Source organism: Octopus bimaculoides, chromosome 4, assembly GCF_046866305.1.
Source record: "Octopus bimaculoides isolate indiv1 chromosome 4, ASM4686630v1, whole genome shotgun sequence".
NCBI lineage: Eukaryota > Metazoa > Mollusca > Cephalopoda > Octopoda > Octopodidae > Octopus > Octopus bimaculoides.
In genome coordinates this window covers 46,076,288-46,100,148 of record NC_142931.1, presented here as the reverse complement: position 1 = coordinate 46,100,148, position 23,861 = coordinate 46,076,288, and the positions used below count along the sequence as shown (strand labels likewise).

The 23,861-nt window shown below is 38.2% G+C and overlaps 1 protein-coding gene across 1 annotated transcript in view; it reads left to right on the top strand.

Annotated features, from left to right (window-relative positions):
• LOC106884515 (integrator complex subunit 7) overlaps nt 1-23,861 on the top strand; it is a 46,422-nt gene that overhangs the window by 4,396 nt on the left and 18,165 nt on the right. The window contains exons 4-12 of the mRNA XM_014935939.3: nt 3,004-3,141; nt 4,651-4,780; nt 6,819-7,058; nt 9,964-10,081; nt 11,733-11,840; nt 13,577-13,683; nt 15,059-15,155; nt 18,595-18,746; nt 19,283-19,468. Of these exons, the coding sequence (XP_014791425.1) occupies nt 3,004-3,141; nt 4,651-4,780; nt 6,819-7,058; nt 9,964-10,081; nt 11,733-11,840; nt 13,577-13,683; nt 15,059-15,155; nt 18,595-18,746; nt 19,283-19,468 (1,276 nt within the window). The remainder of the gene's footprint in view (nt 1-3,003; nt 3,142-4,650; nt 4,781-6,818; nt 7,059-9,963; nt 10,082-11,732; nt 11,841-13,576; nt 13,684-15,058; nt 15,156-18,594; nt 18,747-19,282; nt 19,469-23,861) is intronic.

Genomic DNA, 23,861 nt, shown 5'->3' with positions numbered 1-23,861 from the left:
TTTTATCTAATGGTGTTAATGAGAGGTTAGCGACTGTGAGACTACCTGTTATTTGAATAAATTCTTTGAGAATGGTCGGATTAATGTTGTTGATGTTCTGCTTGAACATCTGCATATTGATAATTTTTGGGAAAATTTGGGAGTGAGGGATTTCCAGAAGTTTGATTTTCTTGTGGGAGAATGGATAGAGCTTGTTGGTTGAGGAGATGACTGAGATGAGAATTACCATGGATGAAGAGAGGTAAATAGATGAATGTGTGAGATGAGTTTAGATATTTTCAGTGTTGGTATGCAAATAGCTAACACTGAAGAGTAAAAGCTGTTGTAGTAGTGGTAGATAAAACAGTGGAGGTGCAATGGCCCAGTGGTTAGGGCAGCGGACTCGCGATCATAGGATCGCAGTTTCGATTCCCAGACTGGGCGTTGTGAGTGTTTATTGAGCGAAAACACCTAAAAGCTCCACGAGGCTCCGGCGGGGGATGGTGACGAACCCTGCTGTACTCTTTCACCACAACTTTCTCTCACTCTTACTTCCTGTTTCTGTTGTGCCTGTAATTCAAAGGGTCAGCCTTGTCACACTGTCATGCTGAATATCCCCGAGAACTACATTAAGGGTACATGTGTCTGTGGAGTGCTCAGCCACTTGCACGTTAATTTCCCGAGCAGGCTGTTCCGTTGATCAGATCAACTGGAACCCTCGACGTCGTAAGCGACGGAGTTCCAACAACAACAGATAAAACAGAATGATGGGACAGCATGCCTGTAGGTCAGGCATTGGAGTAGGTTGATGTGTGGGTCCTTGATAATCATTCATTGAAATGGCTTTCTGTTAGGTGTGATCTGTAAAGATTTTGTGTGTAACAACAGTGCTGTCCCAGATGTGCAACGTTGGATGTTAACAGAAGTGTGACTGTATTGTTACATATTAACAGAAGTGTGACTCTGGTGTTGGGTGTTAACAGAAATTTGACTAATGTAGAGTGCAACAACAACTGTTATAAGCATTTAATACAATGATGCTCAAAGTACTTTCCTAAAATTTAACATTTCTTTGAAGCTGAAGTATTTGTTGTCTCAGAAGAGAAAGGCTAGTCTTTGGGAAGTAGTTTATATGCTGACGTTGAGATTTCCAAGTGAGATTGTCAATGATTTGTGAGAAGTAGCATTTATTGTGATGATCATGTCATGCTAAGATCTAACTATTGTCTTAAAAAGTATTACAGCAAGTATGTCTAGAATGCTTGAGTTTAGGAGTCATTGATTACATAAATCTTTCTCTGGTTTAATTTTCTTCAGTTGTAATTAATTCCTTTGTCACCAGATGATGACTCAAAGAAGTACCAGTTGATACATATGACAGAATGGAGGAAAAGTTAGAGACTTAAAGCATAGAGAACAACTGTTTCTATCAGAAAACCTGTTGCAAAGCTCAGACAAGATTTGTGGCTAGAGCCAGGTTCCAGCTACATAGAACGTAACATAGTAGTGGAATAGTAGTGTATACAAAGCCATAAAAGTCTAGAGACAGATCTGGAAAGATTGGAAGAAATGACGGTGGGAGACAAGGAACAATTTTGAGTTTCTGAAAGGAAAGACATCAGGTGTACATAGTGCTGAAAGTAAGAGGTTTGCCAGTATTTTACTATGGGAGAATGAGCTCTCAACCATTAGGTAGTGGGTTCGATTCCCAAACTAGGCTTTGAGCAAGACACTATTTCATATTGCTCCAGTTCACTCAGCTGTAGAAATGAGTTGTGATGTCACAGGTACCAAGCTGTATTGGCCTTTGCCTTTCTGTTGGATAACATTGGTGGTACGGCTCAGGGAGCCTGGTATGCATGGGCGACTGCTGGTCTTCCATAAACAACTTTTCCCGGACTTGTGCCTTGGAAGGAAACTTTCCAAGTGCAATCTCATGGTCATTCATGACTGAAGAGGATCTTTACCCTTTTACTAGGGAAGGATCAGGTGTTCTGGATTGCAAAGCTATATGTACAGAAAGATAGCAGTGCATTTGAACTTGCAGGTGCCAAGAAGAAGGGCTTAGAAATATTACAAGAGACTGTTGAATGGAGAGAATGCATGGGAGAAAAGGGTATTACTCCAAGGAAGTCCAATAAAGAAATCAGTAATTGAAATTGACTGCTATATAGTTGTACACACACACACACACACACCCTCTCTCTCTCTCTCTCTCTCTCTCTCTCTCTCTCATATACATACATACAGAAGTTTTTGCGAGATGCTCTTGATACAGTCGTAATATTTGAAGAATTTTCTCTTGAAATAAAAATTAATTGTATCTTTACAAAAAAAACAGAATGGCACAAACCTTTTGGGAGAAAGTTTGGATCTTTTTTAAAACGGGGGCCACATTTTTCATTAACGAAACACTTTGAAACTTGGAACACTGGTAGAATGTGTCATATAAAACATCTTTTTCTCTTAGTCTTCTTAAAAAAAAAAGAAATCCATTTATTCCATGTTAAAGTTGTCGTATTTCTGTAATTTCAACCAATCACTGACGTCCATTCAGCCGATATACATTAAGTGCCGACTACATAAACAAACGATTCTGAAACAATTAACCCTAACCATAGGGTTAGGGTTAAAGCAAATTTAAAATGAAAAAAGCAAATAAAACGAAGGTATGGAGATTAAATACGCTTTACATCGCTTAATCAGCCAAAGGAGTAAATGTAAACAACTGAATACTTATCGAAATAAGACAATTTTTTACATGAAATAAATTCGAATACAAAAATATTTTTTTGTTCTATAACACAAAATAGATAAGTATACGAAGTTTGAAAGTCTTTCCGTACCAAAAACACTACGTAAAACATTAATGAAAAATGTGGCCCCCGTTTTAAAATAGATCCGAAAGTTTTTGTATTGTGTGTTAGCACTTCCACTTTTTATTTTTTCAAACATGTTATGGGGTTTGCCATTGTCATTGTGACTATCATGATTTTGGATAAATATATCTTGGTCCTTTTATAGAACACTTGGAAGTGTTGCCAGTATCATCACTGAGAAAACTACAGTGCATCACAGCATAGTGGTTAGTCTTGATTCCCATGATGCTATTGAAGTGGATGCAGCAGTCTATGCTGCCCAGAGATTTGCAGCTCGCTCCAAGTAAGATTTGTCTTGTTTTATTCTTTTACATACACTCATCAGCTTACATTTGTTATTTGTTTTCCTTTAAATAGTTTGGCTAGATCCACTCGACCATATTGGATACAGGACACAGATATAGAAGCTCTCATTTTCATTGCAATGTGCATACATCCAAAATTTTCTTTTTTTTTCTTTTTGTTTTTAGTACTCTTTTCTCTTCACTCTTTTACTTGTTTCAGTCATTTGACTGCGGCCATGCTGGAGCACCGCCTTTAGTCGAGCAAATCGACCCCTGGGACGTATTCTTTGTAAGCCTAGTACTTATTCTATCAGTCACTTTTGCCGAACTGCTAAGTGACGGGGACATAAACACACCAGCATCGGTTGTCAAGCAATGCTAGGGGGACAAACACAAACACACACACACACATATATATATATATATATGCATATATACGACGGGCTTCTTTCAGTTTCCGTCTACCAAATCCACTCACAAGGCTTTGGTCGGCCTGAGGCAATAGTAGAAGACACTTGCCCAAGATGCCACGCAGTGGGACTGAACCCGAAACCATGTGGTTGGTAAGCAAGTTACTTTACCACACAGCCACTCCAGTGCGCCTATCATGGTGATGTTTTTTTTTTTTTTTGTCTACTGCAGTGGTTTTCAAACCGTATGTAGCGAGGGGTGTGCCACAGATTTTCAACAATTATTTTTGAACCTTCAGAAAATTCATACAAGCATGTGACCATCTTGAAATTATGCTATTTGTAATGTTGTTATTAACATTGTTATACTCAAGTATGATTAGTAAAACATGGCAAACAATTTTCTACATTCTTTTTCTTAATTTCAAATTTTTCCAAAATCTTTTTCTCAACTTTTTATGCAAAGTCTACTTGTAATTCATTTTTTGTTTGATGTTTAGTGCCCTCCCCCCCCCCCCCCGTAAACATTGAGGTCATTGTTGCAAACAGAAGTAGCACTAGAAAATTGTTGAGTGTTGTTCACTTGTAGCACTGAGGTCATGTCATCTCATGAGTATAGATTTCTGAGAGATGGGCTTCAACCAGGTTGATAAAAGAATTCATTCTAAGTGATGGATAGTGGTTGTGGGTACTTAATGACTATTCATATTGTCAAAAACTCAATTTCATGCCACGCATTTTATTTTGATGCTTACATAAAACACTTTGCTCACTTCAGCTCAGTCTGTTTGGCTAATCAATAGGCTCCATTTCTAATGTACATAACTCAGTGTTTTATTCCATTTACTTTATTTTCATGCCAGTATGTTTGATATAGTTGTAGCAATTACAGAGACTTATTTGCTTTAGCAATGTATTTTGATAATTAGATATTCCACTGTGGTTAACTCCTCTATAGGAATAACACTTATTTTCAAGTAGATTAAAAAGGATGAATGTGTACTGTAGAAATGAATTTCATGATCTTGTCTGTAATCAAACACCTTACCCACAAAGCTACTAAATATTAATTTTAAAATGTGGACATCTTTCTTGCAGATTGTTTTCAGCAAGTATCTGTGATCGCATTGCACAGATGATTGAAAAAGTTGAAACCCCTATGGAACTAAAACTACAACTGATACCAATTTTGCAGCATATGCACCACGATGCTGAAACTGCTGCTAAGGTAAGCTGCAGCCTACTGAAAGCTAATTGTGTTATTTGGTAGTTACTTACCTGCTTGAAATAGTTGCCAAATCTCTCTCAAATCATAGTCATGCTTGGGTATCTTTAAAAAATGGAAGAAGAGATTGAATAATGCTCTCCTAGATGCATGGTCTGGAAAGGATAAAACAAAAAAAGACAAAATGGTAGAGCTAGATTACCTTTGATTACAGATTTGTTCTGTGAAGACCAAACTAGAACTAAACAACAACCATAACTTGCTTTATTCTCCTCTTAACCATTATGCTGTTTATTATTGGCTCTACTTAAGGTGGTGAGTTGGCAGAATCATTGGCACACTGGACAAAATGCTAAACAGCATTTCATCTGAAGTAGTTGTATGCTGTCAACTTAATGTGACAGTCCCTTGAAGGAAATAATACTACTGTTGGTTAGACCAGGGGTTTTCAAATTGTGGTCTGTGGACCACAGGGGGTCCGTAGACAGCAAATACTTTTTATGGGCAATTTGATTTTATATATGTTTTTTAATCGAAATCTTTTAATTGACAATAAACCTATTTGTTAAATACTGTTAAATAAATAAATGTAAAAATATATGTTATTTTAAGCAAATATTTATGTATAAATTTCATAAGCGTTTATAAGGGGGTCCCTAAGGTAAAGCCTGAAATATAAAGGGGTCCGCAAGTCAAAAAGTTTGAAAACCCCTGGGTTAGACCTAGGAAGCTGCACCGCATCCTGTCGGCCTTGACACATTTCCTGTGTCCGTATGTCTCTCTCTGTTGTAATCATAAGAACACAGGAAATGTGTCAAGGCCGACAGGATGTGGTGCAGCTTCCTAGGTCTAACCAACAGTAGTATTATTTCCTTCAGGGGACTGTCTCATTAAGTTGACTGTATACAACTACTTCATCGTATCACTACTGCTTAAATTTCTCTGAGAGATTTAGAAATGTATTATTTCCAACATTTCATCTGTCTCTATGTTCCAAGGTTGACTTTTCCTTTCCTCCTTTCAAGATTGAGAAAATAAGTGCTAGTTGAGCACTGGGGTTAATGTCATCAACTAGCGCCCCCACCTCCCGCCACTAAAAAATGTCAAGCCTTGTGCCTATAGAAAAAAAAAAAGGATTATTATTTCTACTTCTAAGGAGGGAGAGCTGACCAAATTGTTAGAGCATTGAAAAAATGCTGTGCAGTATTTGTTGAGACAGTTTACATTCTTAGATCAAATCCTACTTAGGTCAACATTGCTTTTCATCCCTTCTGAGTTGATAAAATAAAGTACCAATGAAGTACTAAGGTTGATTTAAATGACTAACTCTTTTCCTACACTTTAAAATTGTTGGCTTTTTCTCTAAATCCAAAACTATTATTAACTCTATTCTAGAACTAATTGATATATAATTTATAAAAGTCATTGGCTTCATCCTTAGATCTGACAGTAATACACATTATCCCCATCCAACAGATTTACTGTTGGTAAGGGATTCAGTTTTACAACTTACGAAATGTTCAGTTTAATGTCAACATGGGAAAACATTTTATTGAATAACAGTGTTGTTATTGGAGTAGCAGCAGATGTTGTTGTTTAATTCTGGTTGAAGAGACCTATGATTGCAAGCATTTTGACTGTGATTATCTCTTTCTTTGTCACAGACATTGACTACTCCATCTAATATGTCCTTCCTTTTTTTTAAATGCTAGGGCATGGTTTGAGGAAAATTTTGTTGCTATTTCTTCCAGTAAAATGCTCTTTGTTTTCTTTTTTTTTTTTGTTTATATATTTTGTTGTCATCATCGTCGTTTAACATCCGCTTTCCATGCTAGCACGGGTTGGACGATTTGACTGAGGACTGGTGTCGCCTCCTGGTCCACCATTCCTCAGTCAAATCGTCCAACCCATGCTAGCATGAAAAGCGGACATTAAACGATGATGATGACAACTTGTTGTATTAGTGATAATTAAATTTTTTTTTTATGTGTTTGATCTGCTTTCTTAATATATTTCTCTTTGTTTTTTTATTTGTTTATAGGCACGAACAGTCTGCCTTCTGTTGTTAAAAAGCTATCCCGCTAAAAGATTTGTAATGCTCACCCTCCACACTATGTCCAAATTGGCTATACATGCTTTACTAGACATTACACAGCAAATCTCTTTATTATTAAACTATCTGGAAAACGACCCCCGTAAGACAGTGAAAATCATGGTGTTGAAAGATCTGCAGATGTTGGCTCGTAAGACTCCACATTTGTGGATAGCTGAAAATGTTGAGGTATTTATATTTTGATATGTTTCATTTGTTCATTTAATGCTTTTGATACCAGCCTGTCTGATACCACTTCTAGTTCTTTGATACAAAAATCAACTATTTTAAAGTGTTTATAGCACTGTCCGAGCGTGTTCATTGCCAGAGCAGCTGTCTGGCTTCTGTGCTAGTGGCCTGTAAATAGCAACATTTGAGCGTAATCATTACCAGCGTTGCCTTCTAGCACTTGTGCTGGTGGCACATTAGAAAATCATTCGAGCGATGTCGTTGCCAGTGCCGCTGGACTGGCTCCTGTGCAGGTGGCACGTAAAAAACACCGTTTTGAGCGTGGCCGTTGCCAGTACCGTGTGACTGGCCCTTGTGCCAGTGGCACATAAAAGCACCCACTACACTCTCGGAGTGGTTAGCATTAGGAAGGGCATCCAGCTGTAGAAACTCTGCCAGATCAGATTGGAGCCTGGTGCAGCCTTCTGGCTTGCCAGTCCTCAGTCAAATCATCCAACCCATGCTAGCATGGAAAGCAGACGTTAAACGATGATGATGATGATGATGATCTTAATTAAAACTTTCAGCCATAAATTTATATAAGACTCTTTTGAAAAACTGTTTTAAGAACCTGTTTTTTAAATGCTAGATTAATAAAGAGTTAAATATTTAAGTTAAGTATTTGAGTGAACCATTTCAAGTTTTTGATTACTTTCAAAATTATTTCAGACACACAGATAGTGCGGGTTAAAAATTTTTTGATTTCATATCTTTAAATTGGCTGACAACATGGTTTTTTTCTGCATATTCCATAATAACAATGACAGTGCTCGTTATGCTAAAGTTAAAGTGCTGGATAGCTCACCGAGTCTAAGACATTTACTCTCTCCTTCATGGACAATAACCCCCTAAGAACAACATGATGATTTAAAATTTCTTAATATATTGAAGAGGTGGGTAATTGTCCTAGGGGGTAGTTGTCATCCGTGGGAATTGTCCTAGGCGGGTAATTGTCCTGATACGAGCTAACCACAAGGTTATAAGTTCAAATATGATTACAACCATTGTGATAGTCCAACCCATGCCAGCATGGAAAGCGGACGTTAAACGATGATGATGTGCTATACCTTTATGCAAAATATTGAAAAGAAAACTTTATTTGCCTCAGTTTACTTGATCAGCATCAGATTTCACTATTCTTTACCTGTTGAAAGGTTAGTATTAGGATAGGCATGCAACTCTAAAACCAATTACTCCAGCATTATGAAAATGTATAAATTTGGAAACCATAGAAAATGGATAATAAAAAGTTATGTTCTTCTACAGAAGTTCTGAAACGTTCTGTGGTTTGAATAATTGTTTCTTTCTGTATTGAACTAATAATTTAGCTGACATTTGTAATAATGATATCAGTTAAACTCCGACATAAGAGCCAAACTTCTTTTATTCCTTAAATAATTGTAGGTAAATTTTCTCAGTAGGGCAGATGAAATAGCCAGAATGAGTGCAGTGGTTTAAGATGATTTAACCCTTCAGCATTTAAACTGATCATATCTGGCCCAAATATTCTACCTGTTTTATATTCTGAATGACCAGATCCTACGTCATTCAAAAGACATACAATCACGTCATTGAAATCCTAAAGCTACAAGATAGTGCATGATTAATTCAAGACAATGTGAATTAATAAGCATCACATGTGACAGAGTTATCTGAATGCTAAAAGGTTAAACTATCTAACTCATTGACTCTTCTTTACTACTTTGAGCTTAAAACTCACAGAGTGGGTACTGATGTCATGCAACCAGTGCTGGGGCCACATAAAACATGCATCCAGTTCACTCTATAAAGTGGTTGGCATTAGGGAAGGACGTCCAGCTATAAAAACCATGCTAAAACAGAAGGTGGAGCTTGGTAGAGTTTTCTGGCTTGCCAGCTCCTGTCAAACCATTCAACCCATGCCAGCATGGAACACAGACGTTAGCTGATAAAGAGGAGGAGTTAGATATCATTTGTCTAGAGTCTATAAAATAAGTACCAGCAATATTTTTCAGTTGATTCAACTATACTCCCTGCAGAATTGTTGTGTCTTGTCAAAACAAAAATATTCTCAAATTTTGCATAGTTAAACACACACGTGTATGTCTGTGTGTGATTTCACCATATAGGCGCAGGAGTGGCTGTGGTAAGTAGCTTGCTTACCAACCACATGGTTCCGGGTTCAGTCCCACTGCGTGGCACCTTGGGCAAGTGTCTTCTACTACAGCCTCAGGCTGACCAAAGCCTTGTGAGTGGATTTGGTAGACGGAAACTGAAAGAAGCCCGTCGTATATGTATATATATATGTGTGTGTGTTTGTCCCCCCAGCATCGCTTGACAACTGATGCTCTTGTGTTCACGTCCCCCGTAACTTAGTGGCTCGGCAAAAGTGACCGATAGAATAAGTACTAGGCTTACAAAGAATAAGTCCCAGGGGTCGATTTGCTCGACTGAAGGCGGTGCTCCAGCATGGCCGCAGTCAAAATGACTGAAACGAGTAAAAGTGTATATATAGTTGAAATTTACAGAAAAACAAAAGACGAAGACAGGTGTATAAACAACAAGTAGGTGTATTACTTTGATGCTCGGGAAGGTGAGAAAGTCTTTTACGTTTGGCAAAAAGAGACTGATAGAATAAGTACTAGGTTTAAAAAAAACACAAGTGCTGGAGTTGATTTGTTTGACTAATCCCTTCAAGGCAATGCCCCAGCATGGCCACACTCCAATGACTGAAGCAAGTAAAAGACATCGCCTCAGTAGATAAAATAAAATTTCAAGTGTTCATGTTCATGTCATATTGACTTAGTAGTAAAGTGTGGCAAGGTGGAGTGAGGAGAGATTCAAAAACTTCATGCTTTATCAAATCATAATTATATAATCTTTTTAGGTTTTGTGTCGATTTGTCTTGAAAACGCCATTTGTTACTTTGAAGGAAGGTGTATTATACGTGTTGACAGAACTGTCATCTTCAATCAGTATGGACCTGCTTCCTTTCACTCTTAAAGGTAAGAAACGATGTTCTGTTCTTATGCCCTTGGTTACTGTTATAGTGTTGTGTTGTTTAGTGTGATGATGTATTGTGTTAATGGTATCAGATATGAATGTAAACACTGGTACTTGGCCTGGCCTGGGAGCTGAAATTTGGCCCTTCGTTAGGTAGGGGCAAAAGAAAGCCAGCCAAATAATAAACCTGCCTTTGAATGTTATAAGTTGACATACTCTCTCTTCTTGTGCAATATATATATATATATAAAAGTAAGTCTAGAGGGATATATTATCCGAGCAGATACCATATTAGCTCTCAGTTGAGTTCCAATTGATGGTTTACCACAACAATCAGTATCCAACATCTGTGCCTACAATTAGTTGTTAATCACTCCATGAATTTTTCTGATAGGTAATTCTGTTTGCTCTCTCTATATATTGTTTTGTTTTTTCACACATTATAAATATTGATTTCAAATTTTGGCACAAGGCTAGCAATTTCAGGGAGGGTTCATGCCAATGACATCTACCCCAGTGCTGAGCTGGTATTTATTTTATTGATCCCAAAAGGATGGAAAGTAAAGTCAACCTCAGCGGAATTTGAACTCGGAATGAAAAGCTGCAAAGCATTTTATCTGGTGTGCTAACAATTTTGCCAGGTTGCTGCCTTCACACATATTAAAATGAAGTCCTATTCAGAAAACATAATAACCAAATATTTCATAAATGAAAAATAAATTATGTTCTATTTTCTAAAGTATTCGAAACTGCATACTAAGTTCTCAAGGATATGTTTTTTAAATGAAATTTGGTAACTACAGTGATCCAGTGTGTTCTGTCTGTACATTGTCATCTAAGAAGGTTGAATGAGGAAGTGTGTGTTCGTGTATGAGATAGAAAAAAAAAATTAGTGTGGAACAGACAAAGGGAGAGAAAGTTTACCTCTTTATTACAAATATCGGTCTTTTGTTATCTCTTTTCTTGAGTCATCTCTGCTTTACCTCAGGTGGATCCTTGATTTAATATTTTGTTTTTCATGCATTCTTGCTGGATGATTTTGGATTTGTGTGCATGTTTTGGAAAACATCCATTGAGAAATGGTTATGTTTTTTGAAGACAAATATTGATGCTTACAGATGTCATTATTGCTTGAATTATAAGGAGTATTGTATTGAATGTCATAACGATTCAAACAGATGTAACATTATGTGATAATTTATAAACTGCTCTTATGGTATCATCGTCATCATCATGTAACATCTGTTGTCCATGCTGGCATGGTTTCTACAGCTGGATGCCCTTCCTAATGCCAACCACTCACAGAGTGCAACGGGTGCTTTTACATGCCATCAGCATAGGTGCCAGTTGTGTAGCACCAGTATCTGCTATGACTACGATTTCACTTGGCTTGATGGGTCTTCTCCAGCATAGCATATTGCCAAAGGTCTTGGTCATTAGTCATTGCCTCTGTAAGATCCAATGCTTGAAAGGTGCTTTTTATGTGCTACTGGCACAGGCATCGGCCACATTTCCCATACTATCATTTTGTTTCAATAATGTTGTTTTCTTGAGATGATATGGAATGTGTGTAATTATAAACAAAATTCATTTTCTGTTTAAGTATGCTACTTGTCTGAGATTAACTGACTTATTGTTATCATTGTCTTGTAGACTCTGCTCTGTTGAAAGTTTGTCAGGAATATAGCTACCATGAAAATGTTTCTGTGGCTGCTAAAACTGTGCAACTGATGACACATCTTGCTACTCACTCAGGCTCAAGTAAGTTTTTTTTCTTCTAATTTTTTATATGTCATTCTCATCATTTAACATTGACTTTTTCCATGCTTGCTTGTATGAGTCAGACAGAATTTTGTTGAGGTAGATTTTCTATGGATGGATGTACGTCATGTCACCGCTCCTCATTTGTTTCCAAGCAAGGTAATAGTTCCCTGTGGCCAGAGATAGTCATTCAGAGAAGACTGGAAACGAACATCACTTGTGTGATGGTGATGCTCATTTACAACCGTCACATGATACCAAGACAGGAGTACACAAATACACGCACACACACACACACATGATGATTGCTTCATCTTGAGAGATGATAGCCGTCCCATCAACTCACACACCACACCCCATCACACAGTACAATCACTCTGTTGATGAGCCATTAGATAACTTTTAAGAGCAGCTGCTGACTGACAGGGTTTAAAATGCAAGTGACAGATATTATTCAAGTATCTTCTATATCTTTGCCATTCGGAATCTGATTCTGAAGGAATGTTTTTGTGAACTAGAATATGTCTTTTAAGTCCAGATATTGTCTTACATGATATTGTATTAACTCAGAAAGCTGACTTACAAAATTTGTGCAGTCTTAGAGTATTGCGAGGTGCTGATTGTGATACTGGTCACAAAATGGTTAGGGCCAAGTTCAAGTTCCGTAAGAAGATTCGTATTGCAGGTGTATGAGTATCAAAGAAATTTGATGTAGAGCAGCTAAAACAACCACAAGTTTTGCAGTTGTTTCAGAAGAGAGGCAGCAATGTTCATTTTGAAGGTTCATGGCAATCTTTCCGTGATGGAATATATAAAATGGGATCAGAGGTGTTAGGCTTTAAGAGAAGACAACTCCGAGATTGGTTTGATTCCAATGATATAGTGATAAATGAGCTTTTAGCAACAAAGAGGCCCACTCATGAAAAGCTTCTTGATCCAAACATTAGGGACAAAGTGCAACTAGAAAAGTTGTACAAGTCTAAGAAAGCAGACATGTGTAAAGAACTCAGGAGGCTTAAAGACACTTGGCAGAGAAATTTGTCTAAGGAAGTACAGGCAGCCTATGACAGGGAAGACATTAAAAGTTTCTATAGTTTTATTGCAGAAAGCTTTTGGACTGCAATCTTCATCATCATATGTTCCCTTGAAGTCAAAAGATGGAGATGAGGTTATTAAAGATCCTCCTGGAATAATGAATAAATGGAGAGAACACTTTGCAGATCTTTTTCACTATCCATCTGTAGTGAACATGAATATCATAACATTCCACAAAGAGAGATAGTGCAACACTGGGTCTCCTGCTAGTTGGCTTGGCTTTTGTTTTGTGATTCTTTTTGGAAACATTCTAACCACATGTGGTCTCTCGATGTGGAAAAGTAGTGGACCAGCATGGCAAGACTCTCTAATCTCTGAGCTACACATCCTGAGTAATATTTGGCTGTTATTTTTAGATGGTTGAGTAACTGCATAAAGGCTTAGTATTTGAAAACCTAAATAATCATAAATTGCTTTTCAACTAAGTATTTGTAAAAGTACTATTGTATAACAGAAATAATGGGGAAAGCGATTACCAAGTTCCATACATAGATGGGTGTATTTGTGGGTTAAGAAACGAAAATTAGTTAAACCAAGAGGAGACAGTGAGATAGGGATGGGGGTGGGGAAACAATTAGAAGGGAATGGTTAAAGAAATAAAGGGATTTGATTTTTTTTTTTTTTTTTTTACATGTTCGCAGAAGAGCAAAATAATATGGATCTAAGGGATGATGTAAAAGCTGCTGCTCAGACTCTTATTTTATTATCCAGTATGAACTCTTCCCAACAATCTCAGGTGGCTCTCAAGGTAGGTTTCACTTAATAGTTAAAGGATTTTTTTAATTGTTGCTGTTGTGTGGATCTCAACATGTGTAGAATGTCTTTGTCAAAGTGCTGCCCTCTTTAATGTTATGTCTAATTATTATGTAACATACAGAAATGTACTCCTCATAAAATGTACCCAGTACATACTATAAGACACATACAAATATATGACTCAGTGATTAGAGTGTTGGACTCACAATCATGATGTAGTGAGTTTGATTCCTAGACTAGGCTTTTTATTTCACATTGTGCTAGTTCACTCAGCTGTAGCAATGAGTTACAACGTCACTGGTGCCAAGCTGTATCAGCTTTTCCCTTGGATATCCTCAGTGCATGGAGAGGGGTGGCTAGTATGCGCAGGCAACTGCTGATCTTTCATAACCAACCTTGCCCAGACTTGTGCCTCAGAGGGTAACTTTGTAGGTGCAATCCCATGGTCATTCATGACCAAACGGGCTCTTTACCCTTGTTACAAAATAGCATACCATTTGTATGTTTTGGTGTAGTGTAGTGTACCAATTAGTATGTCTATCTGTAGTGTAGTTTACTAATTAGTATATCTTGTTACTATTTATCCATATGTATCTCTAGTTTGAGCAGAGTGTAGCTGTTATTATATCTTGTTACACTAGTGTGTAAACATATGCACTTTTAATTACAGTACAGGGTGTCCACAAAGTCTGGGTACACGGAGTAAATACAATCATGACATAAACATTTAAATATAAGAAATAATAATTTCTCAAAGTATGTGTTAATCCCCATGTGGGTACATGGAGTAAATAAAACCATAACATAAACAATTAAATATAAGAAATAATAATTTCTTAAAGTATGTGTTAATCCACATGTACCCAGACTTTGTGGACACCCTGTATAGTAATACCCATTAGTATGCCTTGTTATAATTCAGTAATCCATTAACATGCATTTTAACAGTGTACAATATATATTAATGTGTCTTGTTTCAATGTAGTCTACCCTTTAGTTAATCTTGCTTCAATATAATTTACTCTTTTATATGCCTTACTGCAATGTAACATAGCATTTCAGTCTTGTTCTGCCTATATCTTTTAGTAAAGATTGTACCATTTGGTATATTATACTACAATATAGTGTAATACTTATGCCTTGCCATACTCTACACATTGGTAGGGGTTCAAATATAGTGTATGTATTAGTATATGTTACTGTCATGTAGTATACCACAATATGATATAGTAAGCTGCCTTATGTAATTTGTGATATTAGTTTAACTCTTTTCCACATGATTTATCCCACTTTCAATTTTTTTAAAGTTATTTATTTATTTTTATTTTTTTCCATCTTTAAAAAAAAAAAACTTCATATATCTACAGTTGAGTTTAAAATGTGCAGTGAAAATGTGCAGCAAGTTTCCTGAACTGTGCATTGATTTTGTGGACACCATGGCTAACTTGTTACAGTCAAATACAGGCAGGTTGTTTTTGTACTGTTGTCATTGTAGTTGTATTATCATCATCATCATATCTTGATCCCATCTCTGTCATTGTCCCCTCATCACCACATGTTTTCATCCTCATCACCATATTGTCATGATCATTGCCAGAGCAGCTGTCTGGCTTCCGTACCAGTGGCACGTAAATAGCACCATTTGAGCGTGATTGTTACCAGCGTCGCCTTACTGGCATTTGTGCCGGTGGCACATGAAAAAACATTCTTGCGAGGTCATTGCCAGTGCTGCTGGACTGGCTCCTGTGCAGGTGGCACATAAAAAATACCATTTGAGCGTGGCCGTTGCCAGTACCGCCTGACTGGCCCTCATGCCAGTGGCATGTAAAAGCACCCACTACACTCTTGGAATGGTTGGCATTAGGTAGGGCATCCAGCTGTAGAAACTCTGCCAGATCAAATTGGAGCCTAGTGCAGCCATCTGGTCCGCCAGTCCTCAGTCAAATCGTCCAACCCATACTAGCATAGAAAGCAGACGTTAAGCGATGATGATGATGATGTTCATCATAGTCATCATCACCATTATGACTATGCCATATCACCATCGCTGTCATCATCACAAACACTGTCATTGACATCAATTTTATATTTGTTTCTCACAATCACATTGTTACATCATCTTCATTATCCTCATTTTATCACCACCATCATCATCACACTACCACTACCATCATCATGCCACCACCACCATCACAACTTCCCCATCATTACATTACCACACTGCCACTATTATCATCATCATCACCTCCATCACTTCCATTACTTCATCATCACCTTTCATCACATTGCACTCCAATCTATTTACTACACTACCAACACCTTAGCCCACCACCAGTATCATTATCCCATGACCATCACAACCACTGCTATCATTATCATATCACCAGTACTATTATTGACATTGATATCATCGTTGTTTCTCTGTGTTGCTGGTATAAATTAGATGATAAAAAATAAACAGTATCTCAGTTAATACGTATGTTGTTTCAATTCTACTTCATACCACTCACTGGTTGTATCTCTCTCTATATATAGTTACCATCAACTACATTTATATGTTTGTAACAGTTTTCATTCTCCAGCAGTCACCCATCCTAGCCCTTGACCTGCTAGAAACTAACTAAATTATCTTAAATCATATTATGCTGTCTTAAAACAAGGAAAAATAAATTTGATAATTTACCATGGATGATATGTTTAAAAATATGTTAGTCACTACTGGATTGTTTTTTTGCCACATGTCTACTTGATCAGAGATAACCTGGGGTTAACCCTTTAGCGTTCACATTATTTTTTGAAAGTAATGTTTATTTATTCACATTGTTTTGAATTAATTGCCAGTACCACCTGACTGGCCTTTGTGCAGGTGACACGTAAAAGCACCCACTACACTCTCTGAGTGGTTGGCGTTAGGAAGGGCATCCAGCTGTAGAAACTTTGCCAAATCAGATTGGAGCCTGGTGTTGCCATCCGGTTTCACCAGTCCTCAGTCAAATCGTCCAACCCATGCTAGCATAGAAAGCGGATGTTAAACGATTAAACAATGATTGTTTTGAATTAATCATGCATTTTCATGTAGCTTTGAGATTTTGACGAGGCAAGTTGTAGAATGATATTGTAGGGCTGCTGTGAGAAGCCAAGTCTCACCAGTTTGAACATAAAACCAGAAGAATATTTTGGCCAAATATGGCTGATTTAAATGTTAAAGGGTTAAATAATGTCACTTTTTGGATAACTGTGGAAAATGTAAATCTTTTCATAAATATCAGTGATCCACTGAATCAACTTTCAGTCTAGGGCTATATAGCATTAAGCAAAAGGAAGATAAATCTTTTCTGGGATTGAATACTAGTCTACTGCAGATAACTTTCTCACTCATAGATTTGGACTTAATAATGTTGACCAATAGAACATTGGCCAATTTTACAGTACTTCTACTGCTTACAATGTAAACTATACCATCTTGTGGTACACATTTATAGCTTGGTGGACTGGGCCAGTGCCAGATAAGTTTTTTTTTTTTTTTGTTTTTCATCCATGACACCACCTGTGACAGTATACTAATCGCTTATATTACTAATCAAGTTTCATGTGTATATTATTTGGGTAAAACAATGAAATTAAGAAAAGTAATTTTTCCTTGGAATTTAGTCATGGTTTTCTGTATAATTTTTGTAAATTTTTCATGGAAAAAAGAGCAGTGCCCATGCCATTTGCTTTCAGCATGAACTTTTGCTGGGTCAATTGTGGGCAGGGAAGGAAGTGGGGTTTCTGGTTCTTCATCATCATCATTTAGCATCCGTTGTCCATGCTGGCATGGGTTGGATGGTGTGACCAGAGCTGGCAAGCTGGGGAGCTGCTCCAGGCTCCAGTCTGATTTGGCATGGTTTCTATGGCTGGATACCCTTCCTGATGCGAACCACTTTACAGAGTGTGCTGGGTGCTTTTACGTGGTACCACACGAGTGCTTTTACATGGCACTGCATGGGTTCAAAAGATAGAAACAGAGTGAATTTTACTAAAGACAGCCTAGGAGTAAGGGGTAATGTTAAACCAGACTGAGCGATAGGCCTACTACTGAGATGGTGACATGTCAAAAAAGTCTAAGGAGTCTTCACTAAGGAGTTTACTATTCTGAGATATGAGTTAAACTCCTACTCACTGGTATTTCCTGCAAATAGCACTAATACATAAAAGATAATCAAATATACGAGAAGATTATTTTCTAATCTTAATATCTAGAAGTGAATATATGTATTCATGTTCCAAGTTGTAGAACCACTGTTTTGCTCTTAGATACCTCAAATTTTGCTTTAGGGAACATCTTTTTTCTTATGGAGACAGTGAAAGGCTTCATGACTTTTACTGATAATTACTCAATTAAGTGTGGAGGTGCAATGGCCCAGTGGTTAGGGCAGCAGACTCGCGGTCATAGGATCACGGTTTCGATTCCCAGACCGGGCGTTGTGAGTGTCTATTGAGTGAAAACACCTAAAGCTTCACAAGGCTCCGGCAGGAGATGTTGGCGAACCCTGCTGTACTCTTTCACCACAACTTTCTCTCACTCTTACTTCCTGTTTCTGTTGTGCCTGTAATTCAAAGGGTCAGCCTTGTCACACTGTGTCACGCTGAATATCCCTGAGAACTACGTTAAGGGTACACGTGTCTGTGGAGTGCTCAGCCACTTGCACGTTAATTTCACGAGCAGGCTGTTCTGTTGATCGGATCAACTGGAACCCTCGACATCGTAAGCGATGGAGTGCTAACAACAACTCAATTAAGTATTTAGTTGATGTAACGTGTGCTTTATAAACTTTAGGTATTTATAAATCATAAACCCAGGTTAGGTTGGGTACAGCTACTAGTAAAATACATAGCAAATGTTATTTTTTTTCAATTTTAGCCCATTCTCTCTCAGATGTTCACATGGCACTGGTCTGTGATAGTTTGGCAGCTGTTGGTTCCACAAATAGTGCAGCATTGGAACCAATATTACCAATCCTGATGGATATTCTCTCAGCTGAGCAAGGAAACATTATTGATCCTTCAGTGAAGGTATTGATATTTTCTTTTCATTTATGCTATTTTTTAAAATATATCTTTTTATCTTTTCATCACTTGAAAGCAAGCTAAGTATAGTGGCTAAGTATAGTGGCTGCTTTTAGCTAAGAACCGTTTTTGACTTGAAGAAGGCTTTTCACTCGTGTTTGATCTGGAGAAGGTCCAGTAACGATTCCATCAGCTCAAGATTCTCTCAACTAAAATTATATTTAAAAAAAAAGTAACGAAGGGGAAATAATTTGATTACCAGGCAAGTAATGGTTACCCTTGATAGGAAATATACTCTCAATGATGTTAGCCATCCATAGATGACTGGCTATTTGAACAAAAAATTAGATTATAGCCACCAAACTGTAGGATAACACAATTGCATATCAAATTTTGGCTAAATTTTGTCAATATGAAATGCAATTTCTTCAATGAAAAACATTTCAATTTTACAAGAACAAGATTATCTGCAAAGTATTTTTTTTTTTTGTTTTTTTTTTTAACTTTGATCTTTGTTGCATTCTCTTTTTTTTTTTGTACAGGCTCGACTTTGCACATTACTCTTTCTTATGGCCCATGGTGAAAACCTTCCTGAAGACCTGCATAACTTGGTTATGCAAGCAGCTCCACAGGGGGACGCCTGGCAAGCATATCGTGTTGTCCGTCAAGCCATGCGTTACCAACAATATCACATTGCTGTCCATCTTCTCTGTTCTATTAGGAACAAGGTAAATTCCTGATATACTAGTTATATATGTGTTTCCTTTATATTTCAGCTTTTTTTATGCCATAATTTGATACAAAGAATACTGTAATTCTGAATTTTCTAACAATATTTGTTCTAAATTCTCATCATCATTTAACGTCCATTTTCCATGCTAGCATGGGTTGGACCAACATACCATTAGTAATATAGCAATGAATCATGGTAGTGTTGTTTCTGGTTTTTATACACCCTTATCCAGGCTAAATCTATCTCTCATATACATATGAGAGAACACCCCTGCATAGATGGTGATCTATCACAGATAACTTTCCCAAGAAGTGTTAAGCTAAGGTTTATACAGTTTATTATTCTGCATTTGAAGGTTGCAATGGATCTGAACCCATGACTTATGAGTTACTTGTAGGATGTCTTTTTCATATGGATAGTTTAGGTAAAGGATAGTGAATTCACAATGGCCAAGCACCAGCCTCTACTAATTTTTTAGTTTACTTCTAAGTATGAAACCAGACTATTACTGAGTGCACTTATAGTACCCACCTGGATAATTTATCCCTATGTACTCATCATGTGCATTGGCAATTTCTTTTCCTTCTTTGGACTTTTCCCTTTCTCCTTTCTGACAAAGAGCTACACTCGAAATGTCAAACTCTCTCTTTTCACCAAGCATCAAGCTGATACATTTCTTGTGCACATCCTTTTGTTGTCCATTAATTTTTACTCGTTTATTTGAATTAACTATATGTATATATATATCATCATCATCATCATCATCATCGTTTAACGTCCGCTTTCCATGCTAGCATGGGTTGGATGATTTGACTGAGGACTGGTGAAACCAGATGGCAACACCAGGCTCCAATCTAATTTGGCAGAGTTTCTACAGCTGGATGCCCTTCCTAACGCCAACCACTCAGAGAGTGTAGTGGGTGCTTTTACGTGTCACCCGCACGAAGGCCAGTCAGGCGGTACTGGCAACGGCCACGCTCGAAATGGTGTCTTTTATGTGCCACCCGCACAAAAGCCAGTCCAGGGGCACTGGCAACGATCTCGCTCGAAAACCCTACGAAGGCCAGTCAGGCGGCACTGGCAACGGTCACGCTCAAAATGGTGCATCTTATGTGCCACCCGCACAAGAGCCAGTCCAGGGGCCCTGGCAACGATCTCACTTGGCTTGCCGGGTCTTCTCACGCACAGCACATATATATCGTCGTCGTCGTTTAACGTCCGCTTTCCATGCTAGCATGGGTTGGACGATTTGACTGAGGACTGGTGAAACCAGATGGCTACACCAGGCTCCAATCTGATTTGGCAGTGTTTCCACAGCTGGATGCCCTTCCTAACACCAACCACTCAGAGAGTGTAGTGGGTGCTTTTACGTGTCACTCGCACGAAGGCCAGTCAGGCGGTACTGGCAACGGCCATGCTCATCTCGCTCGAGAAACCTCATGTGTCACCCGCACAAGAGCCAGTCCAGGGGCACCAGCAACGATCTCGCTCAAAAGTCCTACAACAACCCCACACAAGAGCCAGTTCAGGGGCACCGGCAACGATCTCGCTCGAAGAACTTTCATGTGTCACCAGCACAAGAGCCAGTCCAGGGGCACTGGCAACGATCTCGCTCATATATATATTGAGCCTCACAGAGGCAGTGACAAAAGACCAAGACCTCTGGAGGTATGCTGTGACTGAAAAGACCTGGCAAATAAAGTGAGCCCATGGCTGTAACCTACACCAGTGTCGCATAACTAACCCATTCAAAAGTACCTTGGATCATAGTGCGACATGTCGTCCTTCAGGAGACCTATTGAGTCAAGTACATCAATATCAGCAATATCAAAATCAAATCAAATGGAAATTGTAGTTGTGAGCCCTGTGCTGGTGGCACGTAAAAAGCACCATCCAAACGTGGCCGATGCCAGTGCCGTCTTGACTGGCTTCCGTGCCGGTGGCACATAAAAATCACCATCTGATCGTGATCGTTGCCAGCTCCTCTAGCCTCTTGTGCTGGTGGTATATAAAAAGCATCCACTACATTCTCTGAGTGGTTGGTGTAAGTCCCGAGTGAACAACTAAAAAAAAACATTTGCTTCATCTGCTGTTACTTTACAAAAGTCCACAAAAATGACTTGACAAAAGCAGCTTTTCTCTTTCCCATTGCCCAGTCTTTTCATCATCATCATCATCGTCGTTTAACGTCCACTTTCCATGCTAGCATGGGTTGGACGATTTGACTGGCAACGGCCACGCTCGAAATGGTGTATTTTACGTGTAACTTTCTAAATCTCTGTGTTTATGAGAAATAGTTACCCTCAACTATAGCTTATACCGGTCATGGGTAAACTTCACCTGCAAGGCTTTCTAAACTGCATGCCTAATGAAAACTTACCTTGAATTTGTTTACTAATGCAGCCTGCTTGATGACAGCCATGTCTCATGTGGCCTGCTTCTTGAAAAAGGTTATCCATGCTTGATTTGTATATTGTATGTGGTCACTCAAACTGCTAGGTATTGTAGCCAAATCGCTTTCAAATCAGACTATCATCATCATCATCATCGTTTTAATATCCACTTTTCCATGCTTGCAAGGATCAGATGGAATGTGTTGAGGCCGCTTTTCCATGGCTGCATGCACTTTCTTTTGCCTGCCATTTAAAAAAAAAAAAAAAAAAAGAGCATATTAGACAATCTTTCCTCTGATATACGAAAGGTTTTAGATCATAGGTATTCTCTATTCGGACTGACTTCAGACTAAGCAACAACAACGACAACACTTTATTACCTCTATTTTACTCAGCCAGCTCCAGTGTGCTACAAAGAGTAATGTCCCTTGCCTCTAACTCAACCTATGAATCAATAATACCACGATGTAAAGCAGATGCAGATACATGATTAAGAAGTTCAGTTTATCTTGGATCAGAGTTCAAATCTTTCTTAAGTAAACTTTAACCTTTCATCCTTCTAAGGTTATTAAAACAACTTACTGAATAGGACTGATTAGTTTTTTTCTTGCTCTTTATTCCATTTTGAATTCACTTGATTGGGAGAGCACACACATTTCAGAAGTGCTTATCACCATCGTCATCATCATCATTTAACGTATATTTTACCTTGCTGGTATGGGTTGGCTTGTTTGACAGGATCTGGTGGCCCATAGGGCTGTGTCACCTTTGGCATGGCTTCTATGGCTGGATGCCTTCCCAAATGCCAACCACTTTACATTGTATACTGGGTACCTTTTTCATGCTGCCAGCGCTAGTGAGGTCTCCAAGTAACTTGCAAGATAGTAAAAGAGCAGGAAAAAGACCCCCCTCGGCTTAGTTGGAGTAGTATTTGAGAGGGAGAGGTGGATTTTATGTTAGGTGGTGAGAGTTTAGCCATTTAACATTCAGATTACTCCATCAAATGCAATGCTTATTTGTTCACATCATTTTGAATTAATCATGCATTAACTTGTGGCTTTGGCATTTTGATGATGTAATTGTATATATTTAGAATGACATTGTAGGATAGGTGCGAGAAGCTAGATCTGGTCAGTTTGAACATATGACATATAGAATATTTGGGCCAGATCTGGCCGGTTTAAATGCTAAAGGATTAGAGTATAATAAAGGGACTAGCACAGGTACCTTGCTATGGAGAAGATATACGGCTACCCAACACTACATAAGGGTGGGCAGGAGTAACTGGGAAGGAGGTAAAGATTGTAGAGAAGGGGAAGGAGATGATGGGTTGTTTCATAAGAGTTATGGTGAGAGTAACACATGGTGGTAGAGATGAATGAGTGATGAATTGAACAAGGCTGGAGTTTGCAGCTGATGGGAAATACCAGTATGGAGAGGGAGAGAGGTTAATTTATTGTTTCTATCCATATAGGTGCTAGGTAGGGCTGTATGGTAAGAAATTTGCTTCCCAACCACTTAGTTCTGGGTTCAGTCCCACTGCGTCATACCTTAGGCAAGTATCTTTTACTATAGCATCAGGATGATTAAGGCACCCGCATAGGCCACAGTTGTGGCCTCATTTGGCTATATTCTTAGAATAGCATTGAAGGGTTAGTGTGATAGGCTGGATCTGGCTGCTTAGAACATTAAACAGGTAACATGTTTGGGCTGGATATGGCCAATTTAAAAGCTAAAGTGTTAAGGGGATTTGACTGCTATGTCTACCTATTTTAACAACCAAAAAGAGGGGGTCCTTTATTTGTTTGTACATCCACAGCATCAAGCATCAAAAGATTTTACAAAATGCAAGTTTTATGCCGTTAGAAAAAATATTTCTACGAGAAGTCCATCCTGCAAGTAACCATTCAATTGTGAAGTAAAAATATGATGTTCAGACATCTATCAACATCATCATTATTGTTTAACGTCCACTTTCCATGTTGCTATGATGGG